At 50.2% G+C, this 27,549-nt stretch overlaps 2 protein-coding genes across 5 annotated transcripts in view; one reads left to right on the top strand and one right to left on the bottom strand.

Annotated features, from left to right (window-relative positions):
• The window catches only part of ECEL1 (endothelin converting enzyme like 1), an 88,684-nt gene extending 75,334 nt beyond the window's left edge, over positions 1–13,350 (top strand). For all 4 annotated transcript variants that reach the window (XM_029616293.1, XM_029616290.1, XM_029616292.1 and 1 more), the window contains exons 14-18: positions 2,533–2,657; positions 8,235–8,300; positions 9,924–10,019; positions 10,539–10,615; positions 10,803–13,350. In XM_029616293.1, the coding sequence (XP_029472153.1) occupies positions 2,533–2,657; positions 8,235–8,300; positions 9,924–10,019; positions 10,539–10,615; positions 10,803–10,902 (464 nt within the window). In that variant the 3' untranslated portion in view covers positions 10,903–13,350. The remainder of the gene's footprint in view (positions 1–2,532; positions 2,658–8,234; positions 8,301–9,923; positions 10,020–10,538; positions 10,616–10,802) is intronic.
• A 293-nt stretch (positions 13,351–13,643) lies between these two features.
• LOC115099606 (intestinal-type alkaline phosphatase-like) overlaps positions 13,644–27,549 on the bottom strand; it is a 49,659-nt gene continuing 35,753 nt past the window's right edge. The window contains exons 9-11 of the mRNA XM_029617339.1: positions 23,251–23,442; positions 21,079–21,189; positions 13,644–14,064 (exon numbers count right to left, since the gene is read on the bottom strand). Coding sequence (XP_029473199.1) covers positions 13,802–14,064; positions 21,079–21,189; positions 23,251–23,442 — 566 coding nt within the window. The 3' untranslated portion in view covers positions 13,644–13,801. The remainder of the gene's footprint in view (positions 14,065–21,078; positions 21,190–23,250; positions 23,443–27,549) is intronic.

Here is a 27,549-nt window from a genome sequence, read left to right as displayed (position 1 = left end):
GGATCTTTAAAATATAGACAGACCCCTCACCAACTGCAGAATAGAAATGCGCAAACAAAAACTGAACTGGAAACCACAATCCCAACTGTGCTGTGCACAGCAACAATAAAAGAACAGAAACGTCGTCATTCCTCACAAAACATCAAGCAATAAAATCAAGAGATATAAAACAGCATTCATAATATTAAAACCATACTAATAAAAAGAATAAAATGTCAAAACAGCAGACGAACATCCAATAATTAAAAAAAACCTTGCATAAATTTGTTCTAATATTCCCCAGACACCAATAAAATATTTCAAAACCTCTGATGAATAAAGCATCCAATGTTCTAATATAAAAAAATATATTTAAAAATAGAAACATCAAATTAGACCCCATAATTTAAAACTAATAAGGATTAAAAAATCTCATGATCCCAGTACCTGGGATCTTTTGATTTCCGGTCATCCGGAGATTATCATGCATTAGTTTGTGTGGCCCTACCTCCTCTATCTTCTCTCTGTCCCTCGCTCACACACACACACTAACTCATTCATTCTTTCAGACACTCCCTCTCTCATATACATGCCATTGTGTGTGAGCACCTGCTTGTGAGAACCTGACACATAGGCACGCACTCACACACATACATGCACACAGGCTCTCACCGACACACAATATAAACATACAATCTCTAAACACAGACATCCATACACAGCCTCTCATGCAGACATACATGCACACAGGCTGTCACACATACAAGCTTTCCTACAGACATAAACACACACCTACAGGCTCTCTCACAGAAAAACACACACACATAAGAACACACACAAGATCTCACCCAGCCACACACACATGCTCGCATGCTTTCAGACAGTACACAGGCTCTCACACATACAAGCTCTCGTACAGACATAAACGCACACCTACAGGCTCTCTCACAGAAAAACACACACAGGCACACAAGATCTCACACAGCCACACACATGCTTTCAGACATGTACACAGGCTCTCACACATACAGGCTCTTGTACAGACATATACACACACCCACAGGCTCTCACACACATACACAGCCTCATGTTTGCTTTGGGCCATGGCAGGATGGGCTCTGCCACCCTCCCGCTGGCCTCTTCTTCTCTTTGGACCACGGTGGGATAGGCTCCACCCTGGCCCACCGGCCTCCTCTTCTTCTTGGGCTATGGAGGGATGGGCTCCACCCTAGCCCAGCCAGGCTTCCTGCACTGGGAAGGAGGCGAGCCTTGCACGCCCGCAGGATAAGTTCTGCACAAGTGTACATATGCAGCTTAGTGATGGGGGGGAGAGCCAGAGGAGAAGTGATAGCTTCCCAAGCTGGAGTTGCTCGGCAAGCCCCATTTTAAAGTAGATGGTGCCTATGCACCACTGTGCGCTATGGATGCTACACCCCGTGACCCTTACAATCCCTAAGAAAGAATAATCCACTGGCCCCATGCCCCCAGGAGATTTCCAAACCAGAAACCACATCAACTGCCAGAGACAGCTGAGAAGGCCTCTCTACGGCCGCTCTGCAAGCCTAGGCTCAAACACGGGCCAGGAATCGAGGAAGAGGAGGACTGCACACCGAGTGACGGCGGATTGGTGAGAAAAGTTTGTCTCCATATCCAGACTCTCTCATTTGAAAATTCAGAACAATCCCCATTGCAGCAAATGAGTCTCCAGATTCCCACCCCGATGACTCAACTTCCAATTTTTTTTTTTTTTTAAACTGATACAAAGGAGAACATGAACCGTTCTCAAGCCTCTAAACAATGTAAATGATGCGCATAGTCAGAGGGAAAGAGGCAGTCGCACAGATACAATGGAAAAGCACCTGTCAAGCAAAACAACAGAGCTCCAAATGAAACCGTGGAAGGACGCCAAGTCCAGGATCGGCAGCATTGAAGTTTTCCTTTTAAAGCAAAAGCGATCCGCTCCAGTACAGCAGGCTCGGAAACCAGATTAGGCCAGAAATTCATTGGAGGGGACATTTTCTAAAAGTAGGACTTCCCGGTCAATCGTCCCGTGGTCTCTTAATAGGCTTGGAGAGGCCCTGTTCACCCCATCAAGCCGATAACTGTAATTGGGGAGACAATACTGTTGTACGACCTGCAATAGTTTCCCCTGTCTTCTGTACATCTGCCCAGAGCGTCTTCACCCCATCACGAAGCTCCCCCAAATCCCCACGTCCTTTCCAATGGAGAGGATTCCAGTTACTAAACCAAGAGAAATACAGAGGCCACCCATAAGCACGGTGCAGCAATTTATATCTCTTGCTTTTTATTGCAAATGCATAACTGGCAAATTGATCCCCCATATCCCCGGTCAATCTGAATCTCCTAAAGTAAGAGTTCAGCTTTCAATTTTTAAGCAGAACAAATAAGGAGGTCCCTGTGTACATGGGGGGTGTGGGAGAGGTGGGATCTGCAGAAGGGCGCGAGGGCTGCTGGAAGGTCTCTTCCTACCCTACCCACAGCGTTTCTGTGGGGAGGTTCCCAGATGGTGACAGATGTTTCCTCTTTTCGTAGGAGGACAGTACGATCGCCATGGCAACCTGATGCACTGGTGGACCGAAGACTCGTACAGGAAATTCCTGAAGAAGGCTGAATGCATTGTGAACCTGTACGACAACTTCACCGTCTACAATCAGCGGGTAAGGGTGCCAGGTTTCACCAGGCACGTGCTGGGAGGGGCCCGCCTCTCTCTCTCTCTCTGCATCACCTGGAAATGCGCCGCGCCTGACTCGCCCGTGAAGTCTCTTCTGATAAGGAGGTGCCCACACTCTGCGTAGGCCTGAAGTGGCCTCGGGCATCTTGAATGTTCTTCAGGATGTCCAGCTAGCCAGGACCGGTCACCAGTCTCCTCCCGTATGCAGGGCCAGTCCTCTTTGCTCCTGTGCAAGCTAACGCGCGTGAGGGCACTCGGCATGAGCACGAACGCCGGCTGAGACAGAAAATGAAACCGCTGGCCAGTTCCAACCCCACACCCCCCGCCCCCCTCCCAGTAACACCAGTGCTGAAATTATTCACTAGCATCGTTCAACCCAGTCCTGGGGCCTGTACAGAATGGGACAGAAACCCTGCACATTCGGCGTCCACAGGAACCCCGCTAATAATGAGGGTGTCCCCTTAGTACTCACCATACAAAAACTAAAATTCAAATTCTGGTGTCACCTCAGTAACAGTCTAACAATATCCCTCCACTGCCAAGCACTCGGTGACTCTCAAGAGGAAACTCTGCAAAATAAGCGTTCAGCACCTACGTAGCAAACCTACCAAACCAGCCCAGCCCGGCATTGACTTCCAGGATGCAAGAGCAAGAAGAGGACTTAGGAAATACATATAGCATGACGGATCCAGTTATTGGGAAGAAAGTGGACTGTTATAGATCCCTACACTGAAAACACAGAATCCCTCACCTCATTCACACATGCAGACCAGACAGACAGACCCTCACCGAATACAGGATAAGTGATCTCAGGCTAGAAAGTGAAAGATGCAGACAGAAACTGACCTGGGAACCCCAAGACTGCAGACTCTGTTCACAATGCAACCCTGGAGAAACAGAAACGGAAATGCATTGCCTCTTACGCAGTACAAAATGCAAAAGAGATCAGAGATGCACATTTCCCAAAGCTGACAGAGAAAATCCAAGACTTCTCACAAAGTGATGAGCGGGGAAAAACTCTGTAAAATCCTGGGGGAAAGAGGAGAAACAGCAGTGAGAGCAGGAAAATATGTGGGATCCTGCCACACCAGGCCAGAAATGAAACCTCGCCAGAGACAACGTGGACCAGGCACCAGAACCCGGGACTCGCCTTGGTTATTGCTCTTCTGCACTTCCTCTTCTTTGCTTTTACCACCTTCTGTTTCACTTTGGCAACATGTGGACGCTCTCAAACCAGGAAAAGCTCTTAACGTTTGAATCTGAGAGACAGTGCGAGAGGGCTGAAGCCCATATGAGAGAGAGAGAGGGAGGCTGCGGAGAAAGAAAGCCAGCGGGACTGCAAGTGAGGACGAGCCCGGGAAGCCCCCGCCATCAGCAGCCGCTTATCCTGGGTAAGACCGACTTAAAACGGCAGGCACAAGGGGGCGGCCTGACAGATACCCGCCCCGGGCCCAGCTGACGGGACGCGCAGGACCGCACGAGGGCGGCATCCTCAGGAGCATGCGCAGATCGGGGCGGAAGGCAATACGCGTAGCTCGCAGTTTCAGATCTAGGCAGAAAAAGCCACGGCACGTTATCTGCAGTTCTCTTCTTACCTCTCCCATCGCACTTTGAGCGGTTCCTCTGGGGATTCTCTTCTTACCTCTCCCATGGCACTTTGAGCGGTTCCTCTGGGGGTTCTCTTCTTACCTCTCCCATGGCACTTTGAGCGGTTCCTCTGGGGGTTCTCTTCTTACCTCTCCCATGGCACTTTGAGCGGTTCCTCTGGGGGCTCTCTTCTTACCTCTCCCATGGCACTTTGAGCGGTTCCTCTGGGGGTTCTCTTCTTACCTCTCCCATGGCACTTTGAGCGGTTCCTCTGGGGGTTCTCTTCTTACCTCTCCCATGGCACTTTGAGCGGTTCCTCTGGGGGTTCTCTTCTTACCTCTCCCATGGCACTTTGAGCGGTTCCTCTGGGGGTTCTCTTCTTACCTCTCCCATGGCACTTTGAGCGGTTCCTCTGGGGGTTCTCTTCTTACCTCTCCCATGGCACTTTGAGCGGTTCCTCTGGGGGTTCTCTTCTTACCTCTCCTATGGCACTTTGAGCGGTTCCTCTGGGGGTTCTCTTCTTACCTCTCCCATCGCACTTTGAGCGGTTCCTCTGGGGGTTCTCTTCTTACCTCTCCCATGGCACTTTGAGCGGTTCCTCTGGGGGTTCTCTTCTTACCTCTCCCATCGCACTTTGAGCGGTTCCTCTGGGGGTTCTCTTCTTACCTCTCCCATGGCACTTTGAGCGGTTCCTCTGGGGGTTCTCTTCTTACCTCTCCCATGGCATTTTGAGCGGTTCCTCTGGGGGTTCTCTTCTTACCTCTCCCATGGCACTTTGAGCGGTTCCTCTGGGGGTTCTCTTCTTACCTCTCCCATGGCACTTTGAGCGGTTCCTCTGGGGGTTCTCTTCTTACCTCTCCCATCGTACTTTTAGCGTTTCCTCTGGTGGTTCCTCCTCTACTACCATTCCACTATCAGTTGGTGCTCCTCAGGGCTCCGTCCTGGGCCCTCTTCTCTTCCCACTATGTACTAATTCCCTTGGTGCTCTGATTCCCTCTCATAGCTTTCAATACCATTTTTATGCTGCTGACTCCCAGATCTACCTTTCTACTCCTGGATCTCGGCCTGCTTGTCTGACATTGCCGCCTGGATGTCCCACCGCATCTTAAACTCAACTTGGCCAAGACAGAGCTCCTTATCTTTCCCCCAAGCTCACCTCCCCATTTCCTCCTTTCTCTGTTTCTGTGGATAACACGGTCATCCTCCTGGTCCCCTCAGACCTTAACCTAGGTGTCATCTTAGACTCCTCTCTCTCCTTCTCTATGCATAGCCAAAACTCTGCTATAATGTGCCGTTTCTTTCTCTGTAACATCACCAAAATCCATCCCTTCCTTTCTGAACACAGTACCAGAATCCTTACCCACTCTCTCATCTCCTCCCATTTAGTCAATTGCAACCTGCTCCTCACAGGTCTCCCTGCAAGCTTTCTCTCCCCCCTCAATCTATCCTAAATTCAGCTGCACGACTTATCTTTTTCCTAAGTCATTATGCTCGCATAACCCCTCTTCTTAAATCACTGAATGGGCTCCCTATCCGCTCCTGCATACAGTTCAAGCTCCTCTTTCTCACCTACAAATGCCTTCACTCTGCAGCACCTCACTACCTCTCCTCTCTTATCTCTCCCTACACCCCTCCTCGTGCACGCTGCTCGTCGGATAAGTCACTTTCATCTCTGCCCTTCTCCTCTACCGCCAATTCCCGACTCCGTGCTTTCCACCTGGCTGCACCGTGTGCTTGGAAGAGACGTCCTGGGCTGGTGCATCCTGCTCCCTCTCTCGCCATGTTTAAATCCTACCTAAAGAGCCACCTGTTTAAGACTATTGTGAAGGCTCACCGCCCGTGCTGCCCTGGGTGCCGCTCCGCTGCCTCCGGGTCAGGCCCCTTGCGAGTCCTGGATATCCCTGGCGTCCCTCAGTCTCACAGGACTCCCTGGGTTCAGGTCTCCGCCTGCCCTGGTTTTGCTGGGCTTCTGGGTTCTCTTTGTATGGCGTGGGGTTGAAGCAGTCCCCCAACCCCCAAAGATAACACAGAGAGAGAGAGAGGTTCCTCAAAGCATTTTTATAAAGGAGAGTAGCTGAATCTGTTACATTGGCTCCGTCCCCTCAGGAGCTGAACAAATGACCCTGCCCCCGCTCTCCAGCAATCTAACCCCTTAACACATGTGCTGGAGCAAAGGTACTGTTTGAGCCCCCCCGGCTCTCCAGTTCACCAGCAAACCCCCTTAACACATGTGCTGGATTAAAGGTACTGTTTGAGCCCCCCTGGCTCTCCAGTCCACCTGCAAACCCACCTGCCCTAACTTCCCTTAGGGTACAGGTTCTCTGTTTCCCTTTTCAGGCTAGGCTGTGCCCTGAGACAGCTGGAGGATTCCTCTCCCCCGGAACCTACCTCCATTTCCTTCCTTTTGCTTCCTGGCACTGGCTTTTTCTGGCCACTGCCGCTACCTAGGCATGCCCTCTTCCTCTAGCTCCCTAGGCTCACCTGTGTGACTCATTAGTGTCAGAGTCTGCCACCTGCTCTCCTCCAGGCTCTCCCTACAGGTCAGGTGGTGGTTCTAGGAACCTGGGATTTGTAGTTTCCGCCTTCACCTGCTCCCCCTGCTGGCTGGCTCTAGTATTACTAGCTGCCTTATGGTATCTTATCCATTCCTGCCCCCGGCAGCGCTGCACTCCATCACACAATGTTTAAATCTTAGGCCTGATTGTCTCCTTTTATCCTCATTAACTAACTTTCCTTTCTTTTCAACCATTGTCTTGCTTTATGAAATACCCCTAGTCTTTTGTCCTGTATGTTTTGTCTTATTAGTCTGTAAGCTCTATCGAGCAGAGACTGTCTTTTTGTTTGCTTGAACAGCGCTGCGTATCTCGTGTAGCGCTATAGAAATGTTAAGTGGTAGTGGTAGTAGTTGACCACAGAGGTTCCCATCTCCAAATCCGAATTCTTCTCTGGCTCAGTAAAAGAACCACAACCTGCAATGGATCCAGTACAGCTGCCAGAAGTTCGCCCGAGAGACCCGTCTGCTTAAATGTGTCTTTGGATTAAAACTGACAGTGGTTTAAGAGGTAGAGGGGATGCATCCCACCCCAGCCCACCCACCTTACTTACCCCGTCCACGTCTGGTGCAGCCCGGCTCCTTTTGGAAGCAGCTTGAAGGTCTTTGTTTTAACGGGGGGGGGGGGTGTGTAATTTTTGTGTTTGGGAATGATTGCTGCATTGATTGCAGTTTTTATAATAATATTTTGTAATTGTGACCCGCCCTGGCCAGATCTGGTATCCGTTGTGTGTTAGTATAAGGAATAGTACATTGATAAAATCCAAGGGTTCCCTGTTCCAAGGCCTTGATGCCCGCATGTGCCCATCCCCACACCATGGGGGGGGGGGGGGGTGTGGGGGGGTGACTCCGTCTCCACGGGGCTGAATTCAGCAGCGGCTTGCCTGCCGGAGGAAAACTTCCAGGGAGAGTGGAAACTGAGCAAATCAGAAAGGGGAGAGAAGGAAGTGATAGGGCTGCCGGGGCCAGCATTTGTGCAGGCCTGGCTAGTGACTGGACTGTTGCACCCTGCCTCACACACCTTCGAGGCTTCCCTGTCCCTCTGACCCTGTGGTGACCTTGGGAGAGCTACTTAATCTCCCCGGGGGCCTCCGCATCCCTCAAACAAGGTTCCCTGCCGTGATCGCACGACTGTGGGTGAAGAAGTTACATTTGTTGTGACCCTGGCCACGTTCCCCTTGGATAAAGCAGCGTGGCTGCCGTGTTAGTCCACTTGAATGCATGGAAGTAAAGGTGAACAAATAAAACAAAAAAACAGAAGGCCTTACCTTTTTATTGGACTAATTTAATGCATTTCTGGATTCCCTTTCATGAGCTAATACTTGTATGGCCTTGAACAGGTGACTTGAGTTCTATGGAGAAGGAAGGCAGATTGTAACCAGGTGACTTATTGTGTTACCTTGTTTTTTGCTCCTTTCTCCACAGGTCAATGGAAGACTCACCCTGGGGGAAAACATAGCAGATATGGGGGGCCTGAAACTGGCGTACTATGTAAGTGCCTGCCTGCCTGCGCTGGCATCCTCTGCCTCTCTGGACAGAATGGCTTCCCTCTTCGGGCTTGTGGGCACGTAAACTCACGGGAGATTTGGTGTCCCCTCCCATCCAGGCTGCATGCCCAGGGTGCTCGCCCTGTTTTGCCCAACTCCTGATTATGGACCCTCATGGTACTACCCGGTACTAAGTGTTAGCATGGGCAGCCACATATGCAGCCTGAGAACGGGTTTGTAAAGGGGAAGTGGGTGTGAGATACTGAGGGGCAGCACCCAGGGTAGCCCCAAATAGCTGGATGATCCCTCGCTGCTGCTGGAGGCACCACCAGCAGCGAGGCCGGCACTGGCCTACCATGACAAGGGGCATTCTGCTGTGCTCATGGAAACAGGGGGCCTCATATGCAAAAACCAGGTATTTGCCTGCGTGTTTGATATATCATACTCAGATTATAAGCAGTGGTGGAAAACACCCTACCTCAAAGCCACATAGATCTGAAGCTTATCATTCATCCAGGAGGTGTTGCCACTTAGCAGCCAATTTAACAGTACAGTATTTCTGTGATAAACTTCTAGGTGTGGCACACTCTAGTGTACTATTTCTGCAGTAAGGCCCTGGGTTTGGCACACTACTGTGGTATTCCTGTGGTAATGCCCTGGGTTTGGCACACTAGTGTGGTTTTCCTGTGGTAAGGCCTTGGGTTTGGCACACTATGCTGGTATTCCTGTGGTAAGGTTCTGGGTTTGGCACACTATGGTGGTATTCCTGTGGTAAGGCCTTGGGTTTGGCACACTCCTGTGGTATTCCTGTGGTAAGGTTCTGGGCTTGGCACATGATAGTACGGTATTCCTGTAGTAAGGTTCTGGGTTTGGCACACTCCTGTGGTAGGGTTCTGTTTGGCACACTACTGTGGTATTCCTGTGGTAATGCCCTGGGTTTGGCACACTAGTGTGGTTTTCCTGTGGTAAGGCCTTGGGTTTGGCACACTCCTGTGGTATTCCTGTGGTAAGGTTCTGGGCTTGGCACATGATAGTACGGTATTCCTGTGGTAAGGTTCTGGGTTTGGCACACTCCTGTGGTAGGGTTCTGTTTGGCACACTACTGTGGTATTCCTGTGGTAGGGTTCTGTTTGGCACACTACTGTGGTATTCCTGTGGTAAGGTTCTCTGTTTGGCACACTACTCTGGTATTCCTGTGGTAAGGTTCTGGGTTTGGCATATTGTGGCATAGTGTTCCTGTGGTAAGGCTGTGGGTTTGGCACATGATAGTGCGGTATTCCTGTAGTAAGGTTCTGGGTTTGGAACATTGTAGTGAGGTATTACCGTGGTAGAGTTCTGTGCTTGGTACATTGTAGCATGGTATTCTTGTGGTAAGTCTGTGGGTTTGGCACACTGTAATGCGGTGTTCCTGTGGTAGGGCTCTGGGCTTGGCACACCGTAATGCGGTATTCCTGTGATACAGCTCTGGATGTGGCATATACTAGTATACGGTACAGACTCCTACAATGAGCGACCCTGCAGGGGGGACTTCTGCAGACTATGGCCAGTGGTCCTCTTTGGATTCCCTCTAATATATAAAAATGCTCATTTCTTGATGTGCCTTCACTTCCTTGGTCTTGCTTTTTAGGCCTATCAGAAGTGGGTGAGAGAACATGGTCCGGAGCGCCCCCTCCATCGGCTGAAGTATACGCATGAACAGCTGTTTTTCATCGCGTTCGCACAGGTAACGTGCACCAACCATCTGCATGTGCAGGGAGAGGGGAAGAGGCAGGGGAGGAATGACAGAAGGGAAGGGTGGAGAGAACAGGAGCTGCCGACGAGCAGCGGGGTGGAAGGCACCATGACACCTCCTAGTCCTGTTTACACGACGGTAATAGGGCACAGCCACCTGTGTTCTGCCTTCTCACCCACCAGGTACATATTAATATTAATACACACTGCCCCAATAATTAATACTGTTTCTCATTTACTAATTCAGACTTCTCCAGGGTCTGCTACAATTTCTTATACAGCAAAATGTCCAGAGGTGTGGGGAGCGAATTTTTTTAGGAGATCAAAGATTTTGCAGACATGGGAGAGAAGGATCCAGGCTGGAGCAGCAGTGCCCTCTAGTGGCAGAGCCACAGCAGAGCTCTTAGGTTTTGGGGATATAATTTTTTTTTTGGCAGCGAGCCTCTCTGGGGAGGTTGCAGCCGGACCCTTTCAACTGCAGTCAGCTGTCTCTTTTCTTTCTCCTGTCCAGAACTGGTGCATCAAGCGAAGGTCGCAAAGTATTTACCTGCAGGTCCTGACTGACAAACACGCACCAGAGCACTACAGGTACTCCAGGGGTATGGGGGGGAGGGGTGACGGAACCGGTCCCTTGCTTTACACCTGTCCCCCTGTATTTCGTATTTAATTGGTAAATGTTTCTCCCCACAGGAGAAGCGTTCAGACCTGCACGCCCCATCCTTCACCCCCGTGCACTGAATGCGTTCTCTCTCTCTCTTTTCCTTCTCTCTCTCAGAGTCATCGGCAGCGTCTCGCAGTTCCATGAGTTTGGAAGAGTCTTCCACTGCCCGAAAAACTCCCCCATGAATCCCGTGCACAAGTGCTCCGTCTGGTGACCCCTGTGACCCTTCGTGCCAGCTGGCCTCTTACCTATCTGCACTTATTTGTATTTTCATGTTCCTTACAAAAAAAAAAAACAAAACTGACTACGCCTTTGCTCTGCCAACTTGTCACGACGACATCTCTTGGCTTCCAAGAGACGATCGCGGTGTCCGCTCTTGCCTCTTGGTTGAGAGAGCTGGAACTGAGCGCTGGAGGGTACAGGCTCCAGCTAGGAAAAGATGCAACTCCTTTCAAATCAAGGGAAATATTTCTAAGCGTTCGGAGGAGACAAGACTCGAAGGGTCGCTGGTTGGATCCAATCAAGAATCTTCTGGAGAAGGATTTAAAATCAAGGGGACGTCCTCTGCATGGCCAGGGAAGGCTGAGCTGCAGCCGCGACCCCTGTGGTGGTGCCCAGGACACGGGGAAAGAGACAGAGTGACGGGAAAACAGCTGCCAACCTTAGGCCCGATCTAAACTACCTATGACTGTGCATCTGGGCTCTGCGCTAAACTCCACTTAGCAGCGGGCCGAGCAACCGGATCACGCGGCAGGGAAATAGAGGGAGACCCCTCCCCACCCCCCCCACCCCCAGATCGTTTTCTACCCTTGGAAGGGTGCATGATGCGGTTCTACGTTTGGCTGCTAGGATGAAAAAAAATGCTGCTATAAGTTATACTGTATCATAGTGGTTTTTTGTTTTAGAATATAACGAACTCTGTAATAAAATGGAAGAGAAGTGGAATTAAAGCTGACAGACGGGGAGGAGAGCCACGTAACGTGCCAGCGCTCTCCGGCGGTAACCTGAATGTGTACCTTGTTGCTTTACGTCCCTTGTTTGTTACTTTCTGGACTGCATTGCTCTGGATGTGAGGCACAGAATTGGGCAAAACCTCTCTGCAAGAACTGTTAAACACGTTCCACCATTTCCTCAGTCTTGGAGAACCTTGGTCACAAGTGGATGGGCAGGACTCTCCTCTTCTACCACGTTACCTCATCATTTCCCATGTGATGGGAGGACAGAGGTCTTCCCCTGAGGTCCTCCCCACCCCCCCCCCCCCCTGCACACCTCAGCACAGTATCAGATGCTTCCTCAGGGCGACTGTAGGGACCTCAGGAACGCTGTTGAGGTTTACGAATCAAAGGGATGTGGTTAGAGAGAGGAGAGAAAACAATGGACACAGCAGCCTTAAGCAGGTTTTACATTACCTAAGGTCCCCCTTGCCCAGCACTGCCAGTCTAACCACACACCCTGTGCCACCCGTGGGGGTTGTACCACGTCTCTCCGTCATCGTGCGTGTGAGATTTTAATACCCCCAAGAAGGCGGGACATCCACCTCACCTGCGAATCTCTCTCTAGCTCCGGCACTTTTCTGGTCTTCCCCCAGCTCGTTCATGAATGTTCGGGGCGAGGAAGACGGATGCAGAAATGGAAACCCTGACGGCACCGGTGTTGGCGTGGATCCCAGAGCGGACACGCTAGCGCTCCACATTCAGGAAGGGGGGAAAAGTCCCTGGCTCGCACACCTCCTTCATCCTGGGCCCCCTCTCAGGGTGCAACTCACAGTCGGTAAATATCCTGTAGCCAACGCTTAGTCTATAAAAACCCCTGGCTGAGCGTCCGGAGAGATTCTCCCACAGCCACTTTTCTTGGGCTGTGCAAAAGCGGTTGGAGCTGGCCGGGCGGCCACTTACTTCACCCTAGGGAGAAGATTCACTGCCTCGCCGCAGCTTCTTGCATATCTGGAAACCATTGTTTTTATGTTTGTATTTTGTGAGGTTTGGTAGAGCCAGAGAACACGTAGCGGCCGAGGAGGTGGATCTTCTGGTATCTGGCTGCTGCCCTATCCCTGCCTTTCCTTTAAGCTGCTTCCCTGGTAGCCGTGCCCTGACCGGGATCGCAGGTGATCTGGTGTAATATTCTGATTTGCCTTCAAGCCCTTGTGCTACTGTAGCCCAGGCACCTGAAGGAAGGGACTCCTCTGTTCCCATGAACTCAGCCCTGGACGGTGTTTGGTATCAGAACCAGCAGGGGATCCAGTTCTGGTACTGTGGCTAACGAAATTCACGCATCCTCGGCGCCCTTACCAGCTGGGGCATTTTGGCTCTGGTTGGTTTGGATTAATATTCATGACCTTACTTTGCATGTTCAGGCTTTCGGATATATGGCCCGGTCGCTAATGACAGGTCGGGAGTTGGGGATTTGTGTCCCTCCTTCATCAGCTGCTGAGACGCAGGTGTCTGCGTTGTTTATTTATGCCCGGTATAAATCTCCTCCCCTCATAATGTTAATGTCTTGCAAACTGTGGAAAAACGCTTTCCCCCCCTCTCTGTAGCCCATAGATCAAGATTTCCCAAGCAATGAAATGTATTTCAGACCTGTGCTGCCCGAAATAAATCAGCGATCCTGCTCTGCTGCGAGCCGCCGCAGTCGTAACAAAATAAAACACCTTTACTAGTAATATCTGATCGTTTTTATATTTATTTCGTTATCAGGGATCAGGTTTGCATTTTTTTTTTTTTTTAATCAAGTTCTGTTGGCGATGCGGCCAATTCATCATCACGTTCCTAATCTGCGATGCCCTTGGCTTTAATTTCATGCCAGCGGAGGGGGTGGATGTATCGTAATATTACAGACAACGGCTCAGCCTCGCCAGGCCCCCCCCCCAGCAAAACAGGATGAAATGACACAAGGACGTCAAGGAAATGCTGATCCCGGGCTTCCCCTGCCTCTTCTCCCCGTCTGTGGCGTTAGACGGCTGCGGGTTACTGGAGACTTGGTACACGGAGTTTAAATCGGGCACGCGTAAGCAATGTTTCCGGAGACCGCGCTGCTCGGGGGACGGCTTCGCCCCTCCCGGGCGAGAACCTTCTTCGTCCGCTCTCCGGGGGATTCTCCTCCGGCCGCGCCCGTCAGCGCACCAGCAGTGGGAGGACGAGGGTGGCCAGCACGGCCAGAGGGACGCGGCCGGGCAGGGAGGCGCCTCCGTTGGGCGGGCAGGCTTCGTAGGGCTCCAGGCAGGCCGCGTAGGCCATCACGTGCGCGACGTAGGTCTGCTCTTGCACCCCGTGGAAGAGGTGAGCCATGGGGCCCCGGGAGAAGATGGCCACGTCCTCGCCGCCGTGGGTCTCCGAGTCCAGAGGCACCACCGCTTGCTGCAGGTAGTCGTTCCCCTCTGGGGGAAAAAAAAACAAACAACAAAACCCCACAAAATAGAATGCAAAACGAAAAGCAGCTCTCGCCCCCCCCCACCCCCACGCCTCCTTTTCCTGGCTGCCCACCCTCTGCTTCTCTCAGCAGGCTCACGCCTGTTTCCATTTCCCCCTAGAGCCTTCCTTTCTATCGCCAGCCTTGGGTTTTCTTCACAGATTGGAAGGTCGAGGTTTGCGGACAAAGACGGAGAAGCAGAAAAGCTGAGAATTGCAGAGCAACCCCTTATTAAAGGAAGCAGGGGGCCTCACCGGGCGCAGTATCTGGAAGGCTCACAGCCCGGGCCTTGATATCCTAGTGCAGTGGTCCCCCAAACCTCTCCTGGGAAGGGCCCACCAGCCAGTCGGGGCTTTTAGGAGATCCATAATGAATATGCATGAGAGAAAATTTGCATTCATTGCCTCCATAACATGCAGATTTTTCTCTCATGCATATTCATTGTGGAGATCCTGAAAACCTGACTGGCTGGTGGACCCCCAGGACAGGGTTGGGGACCACTGTCCTAGTGTATTAACATGAAAAGCAAAACCAAACGGCTTACTCCAACAGCGACTCGTGGAATCACACACAGGGGGCCGAGCCTTCAACAGATTCAGTCCTTTTTTTTTTTCTGCTTTATAAGAAGCTTCGTGGACAGATTGACGTCCACTCAGATCAGGCGCTATCAAGGCTGCAGATTCAGCTCCTGTGCGTGAGAGCAAGAGTCGGTGCACAGACGAGTCACCAGCTTCGGGTTTTTTCATCTTAGTGCGTGTGCTTTTGGCTTCTCTCGTATGATTTTATAATATACCGGACCAGGAAGCCCTAACGGCAAGGAAGATTTAGCTGCTTTTCCAGAGATATGGGCTTGGTTAATTCTTTTTGGGTTTTATGTGCTTATACTTTTACCTGCACAAAAATGGAAGTCAGGGAGGTGAGGTTTCACAGCAGTTACGGGTGTAATTGTAACATACTGTCGTGGCAATTTTCAAAAGCCATTTAGTGGAGTAAAGTGCACTTCCACGTAATTATCCTAGGCACAAGTCAAGGGCATAGACTACTGCAATTTTCAAAAGCTGACTTACACAAAGTCCATTTACACAGGTAAGTCCCAGTTTTGAGCATGTTCATGGTTTTGAAAATCACCCCAAACGCGTGCAACTCTGCGCTTATGAGTGGCTCCAAAACCTGGAGTGACATTAAATAAACATATTTTTGTGTGCACACAACACTGTCCATGCATAAAACATGAAATGAAAGAACTAAGTGCACACTGCTATTATTTTTGCTGTCACAGGGGCCTGGGGTTTCCAGTCCCAGGTCTGAATACAGTCAGGCAGGACGATCAACTGTAAAGAAAAGACAAACCCAGCAGACATCGGGAGGAGTGGCTCCTTGGCAGCTCTTTGTAACTTATTCATGCTCCCCACAAGCCTGCAACCTAATTCTGAAAGGAGAATCCCTATGGAAGTGAAATGGGAGCCAGAGCGCACGAGACAAGTAGAACACACATAGGAACATACCCTCCCCTAATGAAATCAATAAGCATCATTTCCCTCCCTGACCTAAACTCATCCCACTGTTATAACACTTTGAACAGAATTCAAGAAAGCCGGAAAAATGCACAGAGGGTCCTTAGCTGTGAAGGAGTGAGGGGTAAAGCCTGGGATAAGCACAGAGGATCCTTAGCTGTGAGGGAGTGAGGGTAAAGCCTGGGATAAGCACAGAGGATCCTTAGCTGTGGGGGAGTGAGGGGTAAAGCCTGGGATAAGCACAGAGGATCCTTAGCTGTGGGGGAGTGAGAGGTAAAGCCTGGGATAAGCACAGAGGATCCTTAGCTGTGGGGGAGTGAGGGGTAAAGCCTGGGATAAGCACAGAGGATCCTTAGCTGTGGGGGAGTGAGGGTAAAGCCTGGGATAAGCACAGAGGATCCTTAGCTGTGAGGGAGTGAGGGTAAAGCCTGGGATAAGTTCAGAGGATCCTTGGCTATGGGAGAGTGAGAGGTAAAGCCTGGGATAAGCACAGAAGATCCTTAGCTGTGGGGGAGTGAGGGGTAAAGCCTGGGATAAGCACAGAGGATCCTTAGCTGTGGGGGAGTGAGGGGTAAAGCCTGGGATAAGCACAGAGGATCCTTAGCTGTGGGGGAGTGAGAGGTAAAGCCTGGGATAAGCACAGAGGATCCTTAGATGTGAGGGAGTGAGGGTAAAGCCTGGGATAAATACAGAGGATCCTTGGCTATGGGAGAGTGAGAGGTAAAGCCTGGGAAAAGCACAGAGGATCCTTAGCTGTGAGGGAGTGAGAGGTAAAGCCAGGGATAAGCACAGAGGATCCTTAGCTGTGGGGGAGTGAGCGGTAAAGCCTGGGATAAGCACAGAGGATCCTTAGCTGTGGGGGAGTGAGAGGTAAAGCCTGGGATATTAAGCAGAGAGGATCCTTGGCTGTGGGGGAGTGAGAGGTAAAGCCTGGGATAAGCACAGAGGATCCTTAGCTGTGGGGGAGTGAGGGATAAAGCCTGGGATAAGCACAGAGGATCGTTAGCTGTGGGGGAGTGAGGGGTAAAGCCTGGGATAAGCACAGAAGATCGTTAGCTGTGGGGGAGTGAGGGGTAAAGCCTGGGATAAGCACAAAGGATCCTTAGCTGTGGGGGAGTGAGAGGTAAAGCCTGGGATAAGCACAGAGGATCCTTAGTGGTGAGGGGGAAAGCCTTGGATAAGCACAGAGGATCCTTAGCTGTGAGGGAGTGAGGGGTAAAGCCTGGGATAAGCACAGAAGATCCTTAGCTGTGAGGGAGTGAGGGGTAAAGCCTGGGATAAGCACAGAGGATCCTTAGCTGTGGGGGAGTGAGAGGTAAAGCCTGGGATAAGCACAGAGGATCCTTACCTGTGGGGGAGTGAGAGGTAAAGCCTGGGATAAGCACAGAGGATCCTTAGCTGTGGGGGAGTGAGGGGTAAAGCCTGGGATAAGCAGCACAGAGGATCCTTAGCTGTGGGGGAGTGAGGGGTAAAGCCTGGGATAAGCACAGAGGATCCTTAGCTGTGGGGGAGTGAGGGGTAAAGCACAGAGGATCCTTAGCTGTGGGGGAGTGAGGGGTAAAGCCTGGGATAAGCACAGAGGATCCTTAGCTGTGGGGGAGTGAGAGGTAAAGCCTGGGATAAGCATAGAGGATCCTTAGCTGTGGGGGAGTGAGGGGTAAAGCCTGGGATAAGCACAGAGGATCCTTAGCTGTGGGGGAGTGAGGGGTAAAGCCTGGGATAAGCACAGAGGATCCTTACTTGTGGGGGAGTGAGGGGTAATGCCTGGGATAAGCAGCACAGAGGATCCTTAGCTGTGGGGGAGTGAGGGGTAAAGCCTGGGATAAGCACAGAGGATCCTTAGCTGTGGGGGAGTGAGGGGTAAAGCACAGAGGATCCTTAGCTGTGGGGGAGTGAGGGGTAAAGCCTGGGATAAGCACAGAGGATCCTTAGCTGTGGGGGAGTGAGAGGTAAAGCCTGGGATAAGCACAGAGGATCCTTAGCTGTGGGGGAGTGAGAGGTAAAGCCTGGGATAAGCACAGAGGATCCTTAGCTGTGAGGGAGTGAGGGTAAAGGCTGGGATAAATACAGAGGATCCTTGGCTATGGGAGAGTGAGAGGTAAAGCCTGGGAAAAGCACAGAGGATCCTTAGCTGTGGGGGAGTGAGAGGTAATGCCTGGGATAAGCACAGAAGATCGTTAGCTGTGGGGGAGTGAGGGGTAAAGCCTGGGATAAGCATAGAGGATCGTTAGCTGTGGGGGAGTGAGGGGTAAAGCCTGGGATAAGCATAGAGGATCGTTAGCTGTGGGGGAGTGAGGGGTAAAGCCTAGGATAAGCACAAAGGATCCTTAGCTGTGGGGGAGTGAGAGGTAAAGCCTGGGATAAGCACAGAGGATCCTTAGTGGTGAGGGGGAAAGCCTTGGATAAGCACAGAGGATCCTTAGCTGTGAAGGAGTGAGGGGTAAAGCCTGGGATAAGCAGAGAGGATCCTTAGCTGTGAGGGAGTGAGGGGTAAAGCCTGGGATAAGCACAGAGGATCCTTAGCTGTGGGGGAGTGAGGGGTAAAGCCTGGGATAAGCACAGAGGATCCTTAGCTGTGGGGGAGTGAGGGTAAAGCCTGGGATAAGTACAGAGGATCCTTGGCTATGGGAGAGTGAGAGGTAAAGCCTGGAATAAGCACAGAGGATCCTTAGCTGTGGGGGAGGTGAGGGGTAAAGCCTGGGATAAGCACAGAGGATCCTTAGCTGTGGGGGAGTGAGGGGTAAAGCCTGGGATAAGCACAGAGGATCCTTAGCTGTGGGGGAGTGAGGGGTAAAGTCTGGGATAAGCACAGAGGATCCTTAGCTGTGGGGAGTGAGGGGTAAAGCCTGGGATAAGCACAGAGGATCCTTAGCTGTGGGGGGAGTGAGGGGTAAAGCACAGAGGATCCTTAGCTGTGGGGGAGTGAGGGGTAAAGCCTGGTATAAGCACAGAGGATCCTTAGCTGTGAGGGAGTGAGGGTAAAGCCTGGGATAAGTACAGAGGATCCTTGGCTATGGGAGAGTGAGAGGTAAAGCCTGGGATAAGCACAGAGGATCCTTAGCTGTGGGGGAGTGAGGGGTAAAGCCTGGGATAAGCACAGAGGATCCTTAGCTGTGGGGGAGTGAGGGGTAAAGCCTGGGATAAGCACAGAGGATCCTTAGCTGTGGGGGAGTGAGGGGTAAAGCCTGGGATAAGCACAGAGGATCCTTAGCTGTGGGGGGAGTGAGGGGTAAAGCCTGGGATAAGCACAGAGGATCCTTAGCTGTGGGGGAGTGAGGGGTAAAGCACAGAGGATCCTTAGCTGTGGGGGAGTGAGGGGTAAAGCCTGGGATAAGCACAGAGGATCCTTAGCTGTGGGGGAGTGAGAGGTAAAGCCTGGGATAAGCACAGAGGGTCCTTAGCTGTGGGGGAGTGAGGGGTAAAGCCTGGGATAAGCACAGAGGATCCTTAGCTGTGGGGGAGTGAGAGGTAAAGCCTGGGATAAGCACAGAGGATCCTTAGCTGTGAGGGAGTGAGGGGTAAAGCCTAGGATAAGCACAGAGGGTCCTTAGCTGTGGGGGAGTGAGAGGTAAAGCCTGGGATAAGCACAGAGGGTCCTTAGCTGTGGGGGAGTGAGGGGTAAAGCCTGGGATAAGCACAGAGGATCCTTAGCTGTGAGGGAGTGAGGGTAAAGCCTGGGATAAGTACAGAGGATCCTTGGCTATGGGAGAGTGAGAGGTAAAGCCTGGGAAAAGCACAGATGATCCTTGGCTGTGGGGGAGTGAGAGGTAAAGCCTGGGATAAGCACAGAGGATCCTTAGCTGTGGGGGAGTGAGGGGTAAAGCCTGGGATAAGCATAGAGGATCGTTAGCTGTGGGGGAGTGAGGGGTAAAGCCTGGGATAAGCACAAAGGATCCTTAGCTGTGGGGGAGTGAGAGGTAAAGCCTGGGATAAGCACAGAGGATCCTTAGTGGTGAGGGGTAAAGCCTGGGATAAGCACAGAGGATCCTTAGCTGTGGGGGAGTGAGAGATAAAGCCTGGGATAAGCACAGAGGATCCTTAGCTGTGAGGGAGTGAGGGGTAAAGCCTGGGATAAGCACAGAGGATCCTTAGCTGTGGGGGAGTGAGAGGTAAAGCCTGGGATAAGCACAGAGGATCCTTAGCTGTGGGGGAGTGAGGGGTAAAGCCTGGGATAAGCACAGATGATCCTTAGCTGTGAGGGAGTGAGAGGTAAAGCCTGGGATAAGCACAGAGGATCCTTAGCTGTGGGAGAGTGAGAGTTATAGCCTGGGATAAGCACAGAGGATCCTTAGCTGTGGGAGAGTGAGAGTTATAGCCTGGGATAAGCACAGAGGATCCTTGGCTGTGGGAGAGTGAGAGTTATAGCCTGGGATAAGCACAGAGGATAGTTAGAGTCGGGGATGAGAGTGTAAGACCTGATTCCAGATTGACTCTGTAATGCTGCATCAGGAATGGGAATGTCTGGATAGGTCTTTCAGGCTTTATCTGCCTTCATTTTCAATGTTTATTTTTTTAAATTTAGAATATTCAAGAAACTGATAATCAGGAAAGAATTGACATGGTCACCACAATTAAAGGATCTGAAGGAGAGAAGCCGATAGTGGTAACAGCTGAATTTGTACTAAAGATCTCTCTATCACCGCCACCTTCAAATTAGGATGTCCAAAGCTAACTAAAACAAGACCTGTCACAGTTCACAGTCTAAGAAATCATTACTCATGTTAAAGAAACTCCTCAGCATCTGTGCCAGCGAGAAACCAGCTCAAAATATAATTCCTCTTGCCAGAGCTCCTTCTCTCCCAGTCCAAACCCCACTAAAACAGGTAACACCTGCCAGCTGACAGCCAGGTTCATCTCAATTAAAGCCTAAACTCCAGTTCAAAGAAACTCACAGGAGAATGGGCAATCTCCGCGGCCACTTTCTAGCCCATTGAACTTTCTGGAAGATTGAGTCCTGTACCTCTGCAGCAAAACCTGTTGTGAATGGCACAGAACCGCGCTGAAATACCTTCTCACAATAACTTGTGTCCAACAGCACTCTCCTTGCTTTGTGTCCAACCGCAAACATCTAAAAATGTGTTGGACCTCTCATACAGCCAAAGTTAAACTAAAACTGTCCTTTGTCCAATATACTTAGGAAGATCTCCAGCTACACTGAGGACGACTCTCCCCTCTCAAACCAGCAGCCAAGAACACGTAAGCCTATTGTTCCTGTCTCCTGTCACTCACCCTTCAGAGAGGACGTGCACGCAGGGTGGCTCAGTAGGATTGCCAGTTGGCTCCAGGTTTTCAGGACAGGTTGATCCAGTCTTGGTCTTACCCCATTGCATGCAGGGACTTGTGGTTCCCTATTGCAGTTCCTTAGAAAAGCAAGATTACACGTCCCTGCTTACGATGGGGCAAAACCAGGACAGGATCCAACTGGTCCTGAAAATCTGGAGCCGGTGCTCGGACTACAGTTTACTTACCACTGACTGTGTGGTTGACATCTGGACGTGTATTGTTGAAGTAGCCAGGTCCGTTCCCATAGAGAATTGAAGTGTAGGCTTTCCCGTCCATTGCCAGTTTTGGTGCCAAACCTGTTACAGATAAAGAAATGAGGACGAGGCTTTCAGTGTAAGAATGACCAGTTCCTGTATTCCATGCAAGCGACGCACCAGATGGTTATCCAATGATAACAGCAGCACAAACCACCCATGCTTTGTAGAAGGTATTACTAGTACACACAGAGATATGCATCTCCTTTTTCTTCAGGCACTTTTGCACACCAAGATTACAGGCAGAGCGTAGAAAATCCAATACTATGCATTCGGAGGCCGATACTTAGCGCTACTTATCCAGATAAATAGGGACTTATCCAGCTAAGCGGCAGCCACTGAATTTCTGGCTATGTTCAGATAAGTATTTATCTGGCTAAGTAGACAGCCAAATATCTTGGGGGCAGGCAATGGATGGATTGAGGCGGGGCAACATGGATATGACTTACACGCCGACCCTTAAAACCCCGTACTTCAGCGGGGTTTTAAGGGTCGGGGCTAGTAGGGTAAAAGGGAGGCAAGTTAGCCAGAGGGGTTTAGGAAGTCCTCTCCTTTACTGGGGTGAACTGGGAACGAACTGGGGAAACAGGTAATCGTGTGGGCTCGCGTATGTACTAAAATGCCCCCACTCGTGCAATTGAGGCAGCGTTTGAGCACACATGCGTGCGTCAATATAAATTCGCGTTCACATGAACGCCCATGTAGCCGATTTTATATCAGACGCGCGTTTGTTATAAAACCTCCACGTGCACGTGCGCGAGCTGGTAATCGTGCACAGACACGCGCGCGCGGGTCTTAAAATTCACCTCAGAGTTAGGCCACGAAACCCTTTTAAAAAGGCTCCTTGGTACGCCTTTTGGACTGCTGCTGCCTTACGGTTTAAGTGTTTTAATTTCTGAAAATCTCTCTCTCTCTCTGTGATCTGACGAACACCGTAACCCACACGACAAAGTCCAGGCCTAATCTAAGTCCTGTGCTCACAGCGGCAACTGGCGGCAGCGCTGTTTTCATTGGCTCGTCCCGGGTGGAGTGCCGGTTTTAAGGATTAGCCTCCTGAGTGCGGGGAGAAGCGTGCGTGCATTCTCAGGGTGGGATCGCCATGTTCAAATCTGCCCGCCGAACTTTCCAGAGAGGTTTTTACCGGCACAGGTCAGCAGATTCTTTGTACTTGTGGCACTTCTCAAGGTCCACAGGTACAATGTACCCCCTGGGAGTTGTCCCCTCTGAAATTAAGGTGAGGAGAGCCTATGGAGTGCTATAAAGTTCACAGAGTTAGGGAGGAGCCTCTGAAATAAACAGAGTAGAGAAGGCCTCACCTTTCTTTGATCACACACAGCAATACAAACGTGGGAGAAAACCACACCCTAGCTGGAGTACCACCTATTTGGAGTGTGATTGTTGCAATACAGAAATCGATCCATCTTTAATCACTACAACTCTAAAACAGGCTCAGAATTAAACTGCGTTAGCTTTATGGTAATTTAAAATTTCCCATGGGAAGTTTATAATAGCGATAAGTCCCTCAGTTTTCAGTCACTTTCTTCTGCTTAATGCCCTCAAGACTTGCCAAGGTGAGTCAGATTAAAGGTCCATCAAACTTAGTATAGGGGCCCATCCAGGTCACAAGTACATGCCAGGATCTCAGAAGGTCGATAGTTTCCAAGCTGCTCATCCCAGGGACAAGAAGTAGATTTCCCCAAGTCCACCTTAATAATGGTTTATGGACGTTTCCTTCCAGGAATGTGTCCAAATCTTTTTTAAACCCAGCTACACTAACAGCTTTTACCACATCCTCTGGCGACGAATTCCAGAGTTTAAATTATGCGCTGAGTAAAAAAATATTTTCTCTTTATTATTTTTAAAAGTATTGCCTAGTAACTTCATTGTGTGTCCCCTACTCTGTACCTTTTTGAAAGAGTAAACAATTTATTCACATTCTCCCGTTCTACTCCACTTATTATTTTATAGACCTCAACTCCAACTATCAGGGATTTAACTACCAGGAAATACCACACCCTAAGGGTCATTGTTGCTGAAATAGATCCCTTACACAGAGAATATATCAGGATAGATCTTGGGGAATCCATTTCACACATCACTTACCAAAGATGGAGTTGCCACGTAGAGTATATCCACCAAAGCTGAAGACATGTGAGTGGTCAGCAGTGACCACAGTCAGGGTTTCCGATTCCTTGGTCATCTCGCCGGCTTTCTGGATGGCTCGGTCAAACATGACAGCCTCCATCAGAGCCTGCTTTGCTTTCCCATCGTGGTGTCCATGGTCAATTCTGCCTCGTGAACATAAATCAGGGATTAATAAATCTGGCATCGGGGGTAACTTGTGCAGCGCAGCAGTTATAACCCAAACACCATGGGTTAAGAGTGAATGACGATTCCAAAAATGCCACTGTGGTGATGCTAATAGTGGTGGCATGGCTGCATCAGGCTTCCAAAAAGACACTGAGGCAACCTGTATGGAGGGCCCATAGCTAAAACCCAAACTTCAATGAGCATAGGGAGGCCAGACATTTTGGACAGTGGCTTCTTTAGTTTTGGTGCTTGTGTGGATTATTAAGGAGCAGACTGGGAGGGAACTTCCCAACCCCCTTAACCTAACCTCCCTTCCCCTTCCCCTATCCTGTCCTCCCCCTATCCCTATCCTAACTAGCCAGATTTTTTATATCTCACCTTTTGCTCCTGCCTCGGAGCAGGCGCAAGTTGCGTGCACCGGCACCCTGCCGGCGCGTGATCCCCCTGGCACGGCGGCAAACGGCCCAGCCACTCGCGTAAACCCGGGGCTTTTACGCACGCCTGGGTTTGAAAATCGACCCTTTAATGTTTTTAGGTGAAAGTACTGAAATGCATTAATGCCTTTAAGGAGAGTACAGAAATGCATTAATGTCTTTAAGCGATAGTATTGAAACGCATTATTGTCTTTAAGTGAGAGTACTCAAATGAATTAATGTTTTTAAGCAAGAATACTGAAATGCAATAATATTTTTAAACAATAGTACTGAAATGTATTAAAGGAAAATGAGTTCTTACTGCTAATTTTCGTTCCTGGAATTCCACAAATCAGCCCAGACAAGTGGGTTTTGCATCCCTACCAGCAGATGGAAGCAGAGAATAAAACTTTGAGGCACTGCTACATAACCGAGAGTGCCACCTGCAGTCCCTCAGTATTGACCTGTACCCAAGCCAAGATCTTCACTCTGATAACCAACTAACACCCCCAACCAGGGCGAGCTGAGAAAACCCAGTAGGAGCGCCTTAACCTGGAGCCCCGTACGCAAGAGGGAAATTAAATCCCTCCACATATATACAAAACATCTACAGAACGGCATAAACAGTGTACAGAAGCGACAAAGGTCTTTTGTATGCTAAGGGGACTGATCTGTGGTATTTTAGGAACAAAAATTAGCAGGTAAAAACCAATTTTCCTTTCCTGTTCATATCCCAGATCAGTCCAGACAAGTGGGATGTACCCACGCTCCTCTACACTGGGCAGGCACTCTAAAGACCCACGCGTAACACACTTGCCCCAAACATGGCCTCCTCGGGCACCCGAACATCCAAGCAGTAGTGTTTTGCAAAAACGTGCAGGGAAGACCATGTTGCCGCTCGACAAATCTCCTCTGGTGATACCAGCTGACACTCCGCCCAGGAAGCTGCCTGCGCCCTAGTAGAATGGCCCGCAACCCCTTTGTAACCACTCGACCCTTTACAGAGATAAGATGAAAAGATTGTTTCCTTCAACCAGCGAGCAATGGTGGCTTTAGAAGCCTTATTTCCCTTCTTTGCTTTATTGAACAAGACAAACAGAGGGGGAGAACATGCTGAAGAACGGTATCTCCACTCTTTTACCTGAAAGCGTTTTTCTTTTTGATTAAAATGCCTCATGCAAAGAGGAAAACACAGCTGAGGGAGATATCAAGTTCTTATCCCCTCCCTGAGCAGTTACAACCTTGGATTGAAACCTTCTTCATGGTACCCCTACTTGAGATGCCAGAGGGGAGAGCCGCTATGTAGACCAACACCGAGCAATCACCGGCACGAAATTTAAAAGTTTAAGGAAGGGAGCCTCTTACCCGGTAAGCCCGCCCACGGAAGCCCCGACGTCACAATCCGCTCCACTAGAGCCCTTTAAAGGGCTGAGCCGGCTCCAGGCACACTCCCTTCTCTCACCGCCTTCGTCCTGTGCTCTCCCCCGACTCAGGTCCCTGAGAAGGGAAACTCTTTTGGTTCCTCCTTCCATGAATCCATCTGGAACAGATTCCACATTAACAGCTCAAAAGGGGAAACACATATAACCCAAAGTACCAGATTAAGGTTCCACGATGGACAAAATCTATGGACCAGCAAACACAAATGTTTCACTCCCTTAAGAAAATGAACAATGTCCAGATGGGAAGCCAAGGGCATTGCTTGTAAACTGCCTCAAAGACATCCTAAGGCTGCTACCTATAATTAGAGCGAGTTATAAGCTTATCCCTTTTCCAAGCCCCTCTGCAAAAAGGCCAAGACCTGAGAAATGCCCACTCGTAAGTGCTCTAGGCTTTCCTCCACGCACCATGTCTCAAAGACTTTCCATACACAGATATACGCCAAAGAGGTAGCCTTTCTCCTAGTCTGAAGCAAAGTGGCAATTACTGACTCCGAGTACCCCTTTAAGCTCAACCACCACCTTTCAAAAGCCAAGCCATGAGAAAAAAATGATTCACCGGGTCCAAAAGATGGGTCCTTGATGCAGCAATTCATGCAGATGATCCAATTGGATGGGACCATCTATCACTAGATGAACTAGGTCTGCAAACTGCGGACAGCACGGTCACTCTGGAGCTATGAGAATCACCCGACTGGGATGCTGCTTTATGTGACGCACCACTTGTCCTATGAAGGGCCATGGGGGAAACACAAACAGAAGAAGCCTTTTTGGCCAAGGCTGGACTTGAGCATTGATCCCCTCGAACCCTTCTGTGGCTGAAGAACTGCTTTACCCTGGCATTCCCTCATGACGCCATGAGATCTAGGTGGAGACTGCCCCAGCTGGACCAGAAAAGAGCAAAGGCCTCTGCTGACAACTCCCACTCCCTTGGATCTAGCTGCTGCCTGCTTAGATAATTCACCTGGACATTGTCCACTCCAGTCACGTGAGATGCCACTAAGCCTGATATATGTCTCTGCCCAAACAAATAGCTCCTGGGCTTTCTGAGCTATCTGATGACTCTTCGTCCCACCTTGACAATTGACCAATTACACAACCACAGAATTCTCCAGGACGTCAACATGGAGACCATGTACCTGGCAGAAGTCCTGACCATGTCGTACAACGCATTCGCCACATAGGCCACCCCTGCTTTCAATCAGGCTGGCTGCTTGGCATCGGCTCCAGACATTGCAAGGACTGATACCTTCTCCTGTGTCTTTTGCACCCAGCACAAACATGCACGCTTCATTAGACTGGCACAGACTGCTGCCTGAAGGCTCAAGGCCGAGACATCAAACATCCTTTTTAACTGAATCTCCAACTTCCAGTACTGAACATCCTTCAACATGGTGGACACTGGCACTGGGATGTCATCTTCTTAGTAACTTCTGAAATCACCGCATCCACCTTAGGAAGCCTCAAGAGCTCCAAGCTCTCTTCCAGCAAGGGATACAACTTAGCCATCACCCTAGCTACCTTTAGGCCCGCTTTGAGTATCCAATTCCCGGACAACCAACTTTTTCATCTTCTTTGGTAAAGGGATAGTCTTTGATGGTCTGCACAGCCAATCCAGGACCAGGTCCAATCTTTCATTGTCTGAGTCCTCCTGTGCAACCTTGATCCCCAGCTCGAGCAAAACATGGAGAAGAAGAGGACGCAGTTTCTCCTTTTGGAACAAGCACACTACTATAAGATCATCTCCTTCTGTGACAGGCACCTCTTCAGGATCTGACAAATCCTTATATACATCAGGCATTCTATCCTTTAACATGGTGACCGGGTCATCCGGATTACCCCCTGGGTCATATCCTGGATCCTCTTGTAAGCCGTCCGAGCCATCCGAATCCTCCATGATTTCCTCCTCTCCCGACGGCTGGGCAAATCCCAGGAGACGAAAAAGCCCCCCCCCCCCCCCCAGACCTTGCTGGCTTAGCCAGTCTAAACTTCTTAGCCAGGTGTGGGGACTTCTGGGAAGACAGACGTTTGCTCTCCATTCCCCTTTTCGCCATATAGGCCTTATGGAACAGCAAGACAAAATCTGTGGAAAAACCCTCTGAAGTACTGGACTCCAACCATGTCTTCATCTGGCTCCCCCACTGCTTCCAGGTTTCTCCTGAGGAAAAACCCACAGGAGATAATGGGGAGGGGACTCTTGTGCTCCTTTGCTACTGTCTGCTTCTTGCCACATGGACTCA

This window comes from Rhinatrema bivittatum, chromosome 9, assembly GCF_901001135.1.
Source record: "Rhinatrema bivittatum chromosome 9, aRhiBiv1.1, whole genome shotgun sequence".
NCBI classification, from domain to species: domain Eukaryota; kingdom Metazoa; phylum Chordata; class Amphibia; order Gymnophiona; family Rhinatrematidae; genus Rhinatrema; species Rhinatrema bivittatum.
The sequence above is the reverse complement of the archived record's forward strand: the minus strand, read 5'-3'. Positions and strand labels throughout refer to the sequence as shown.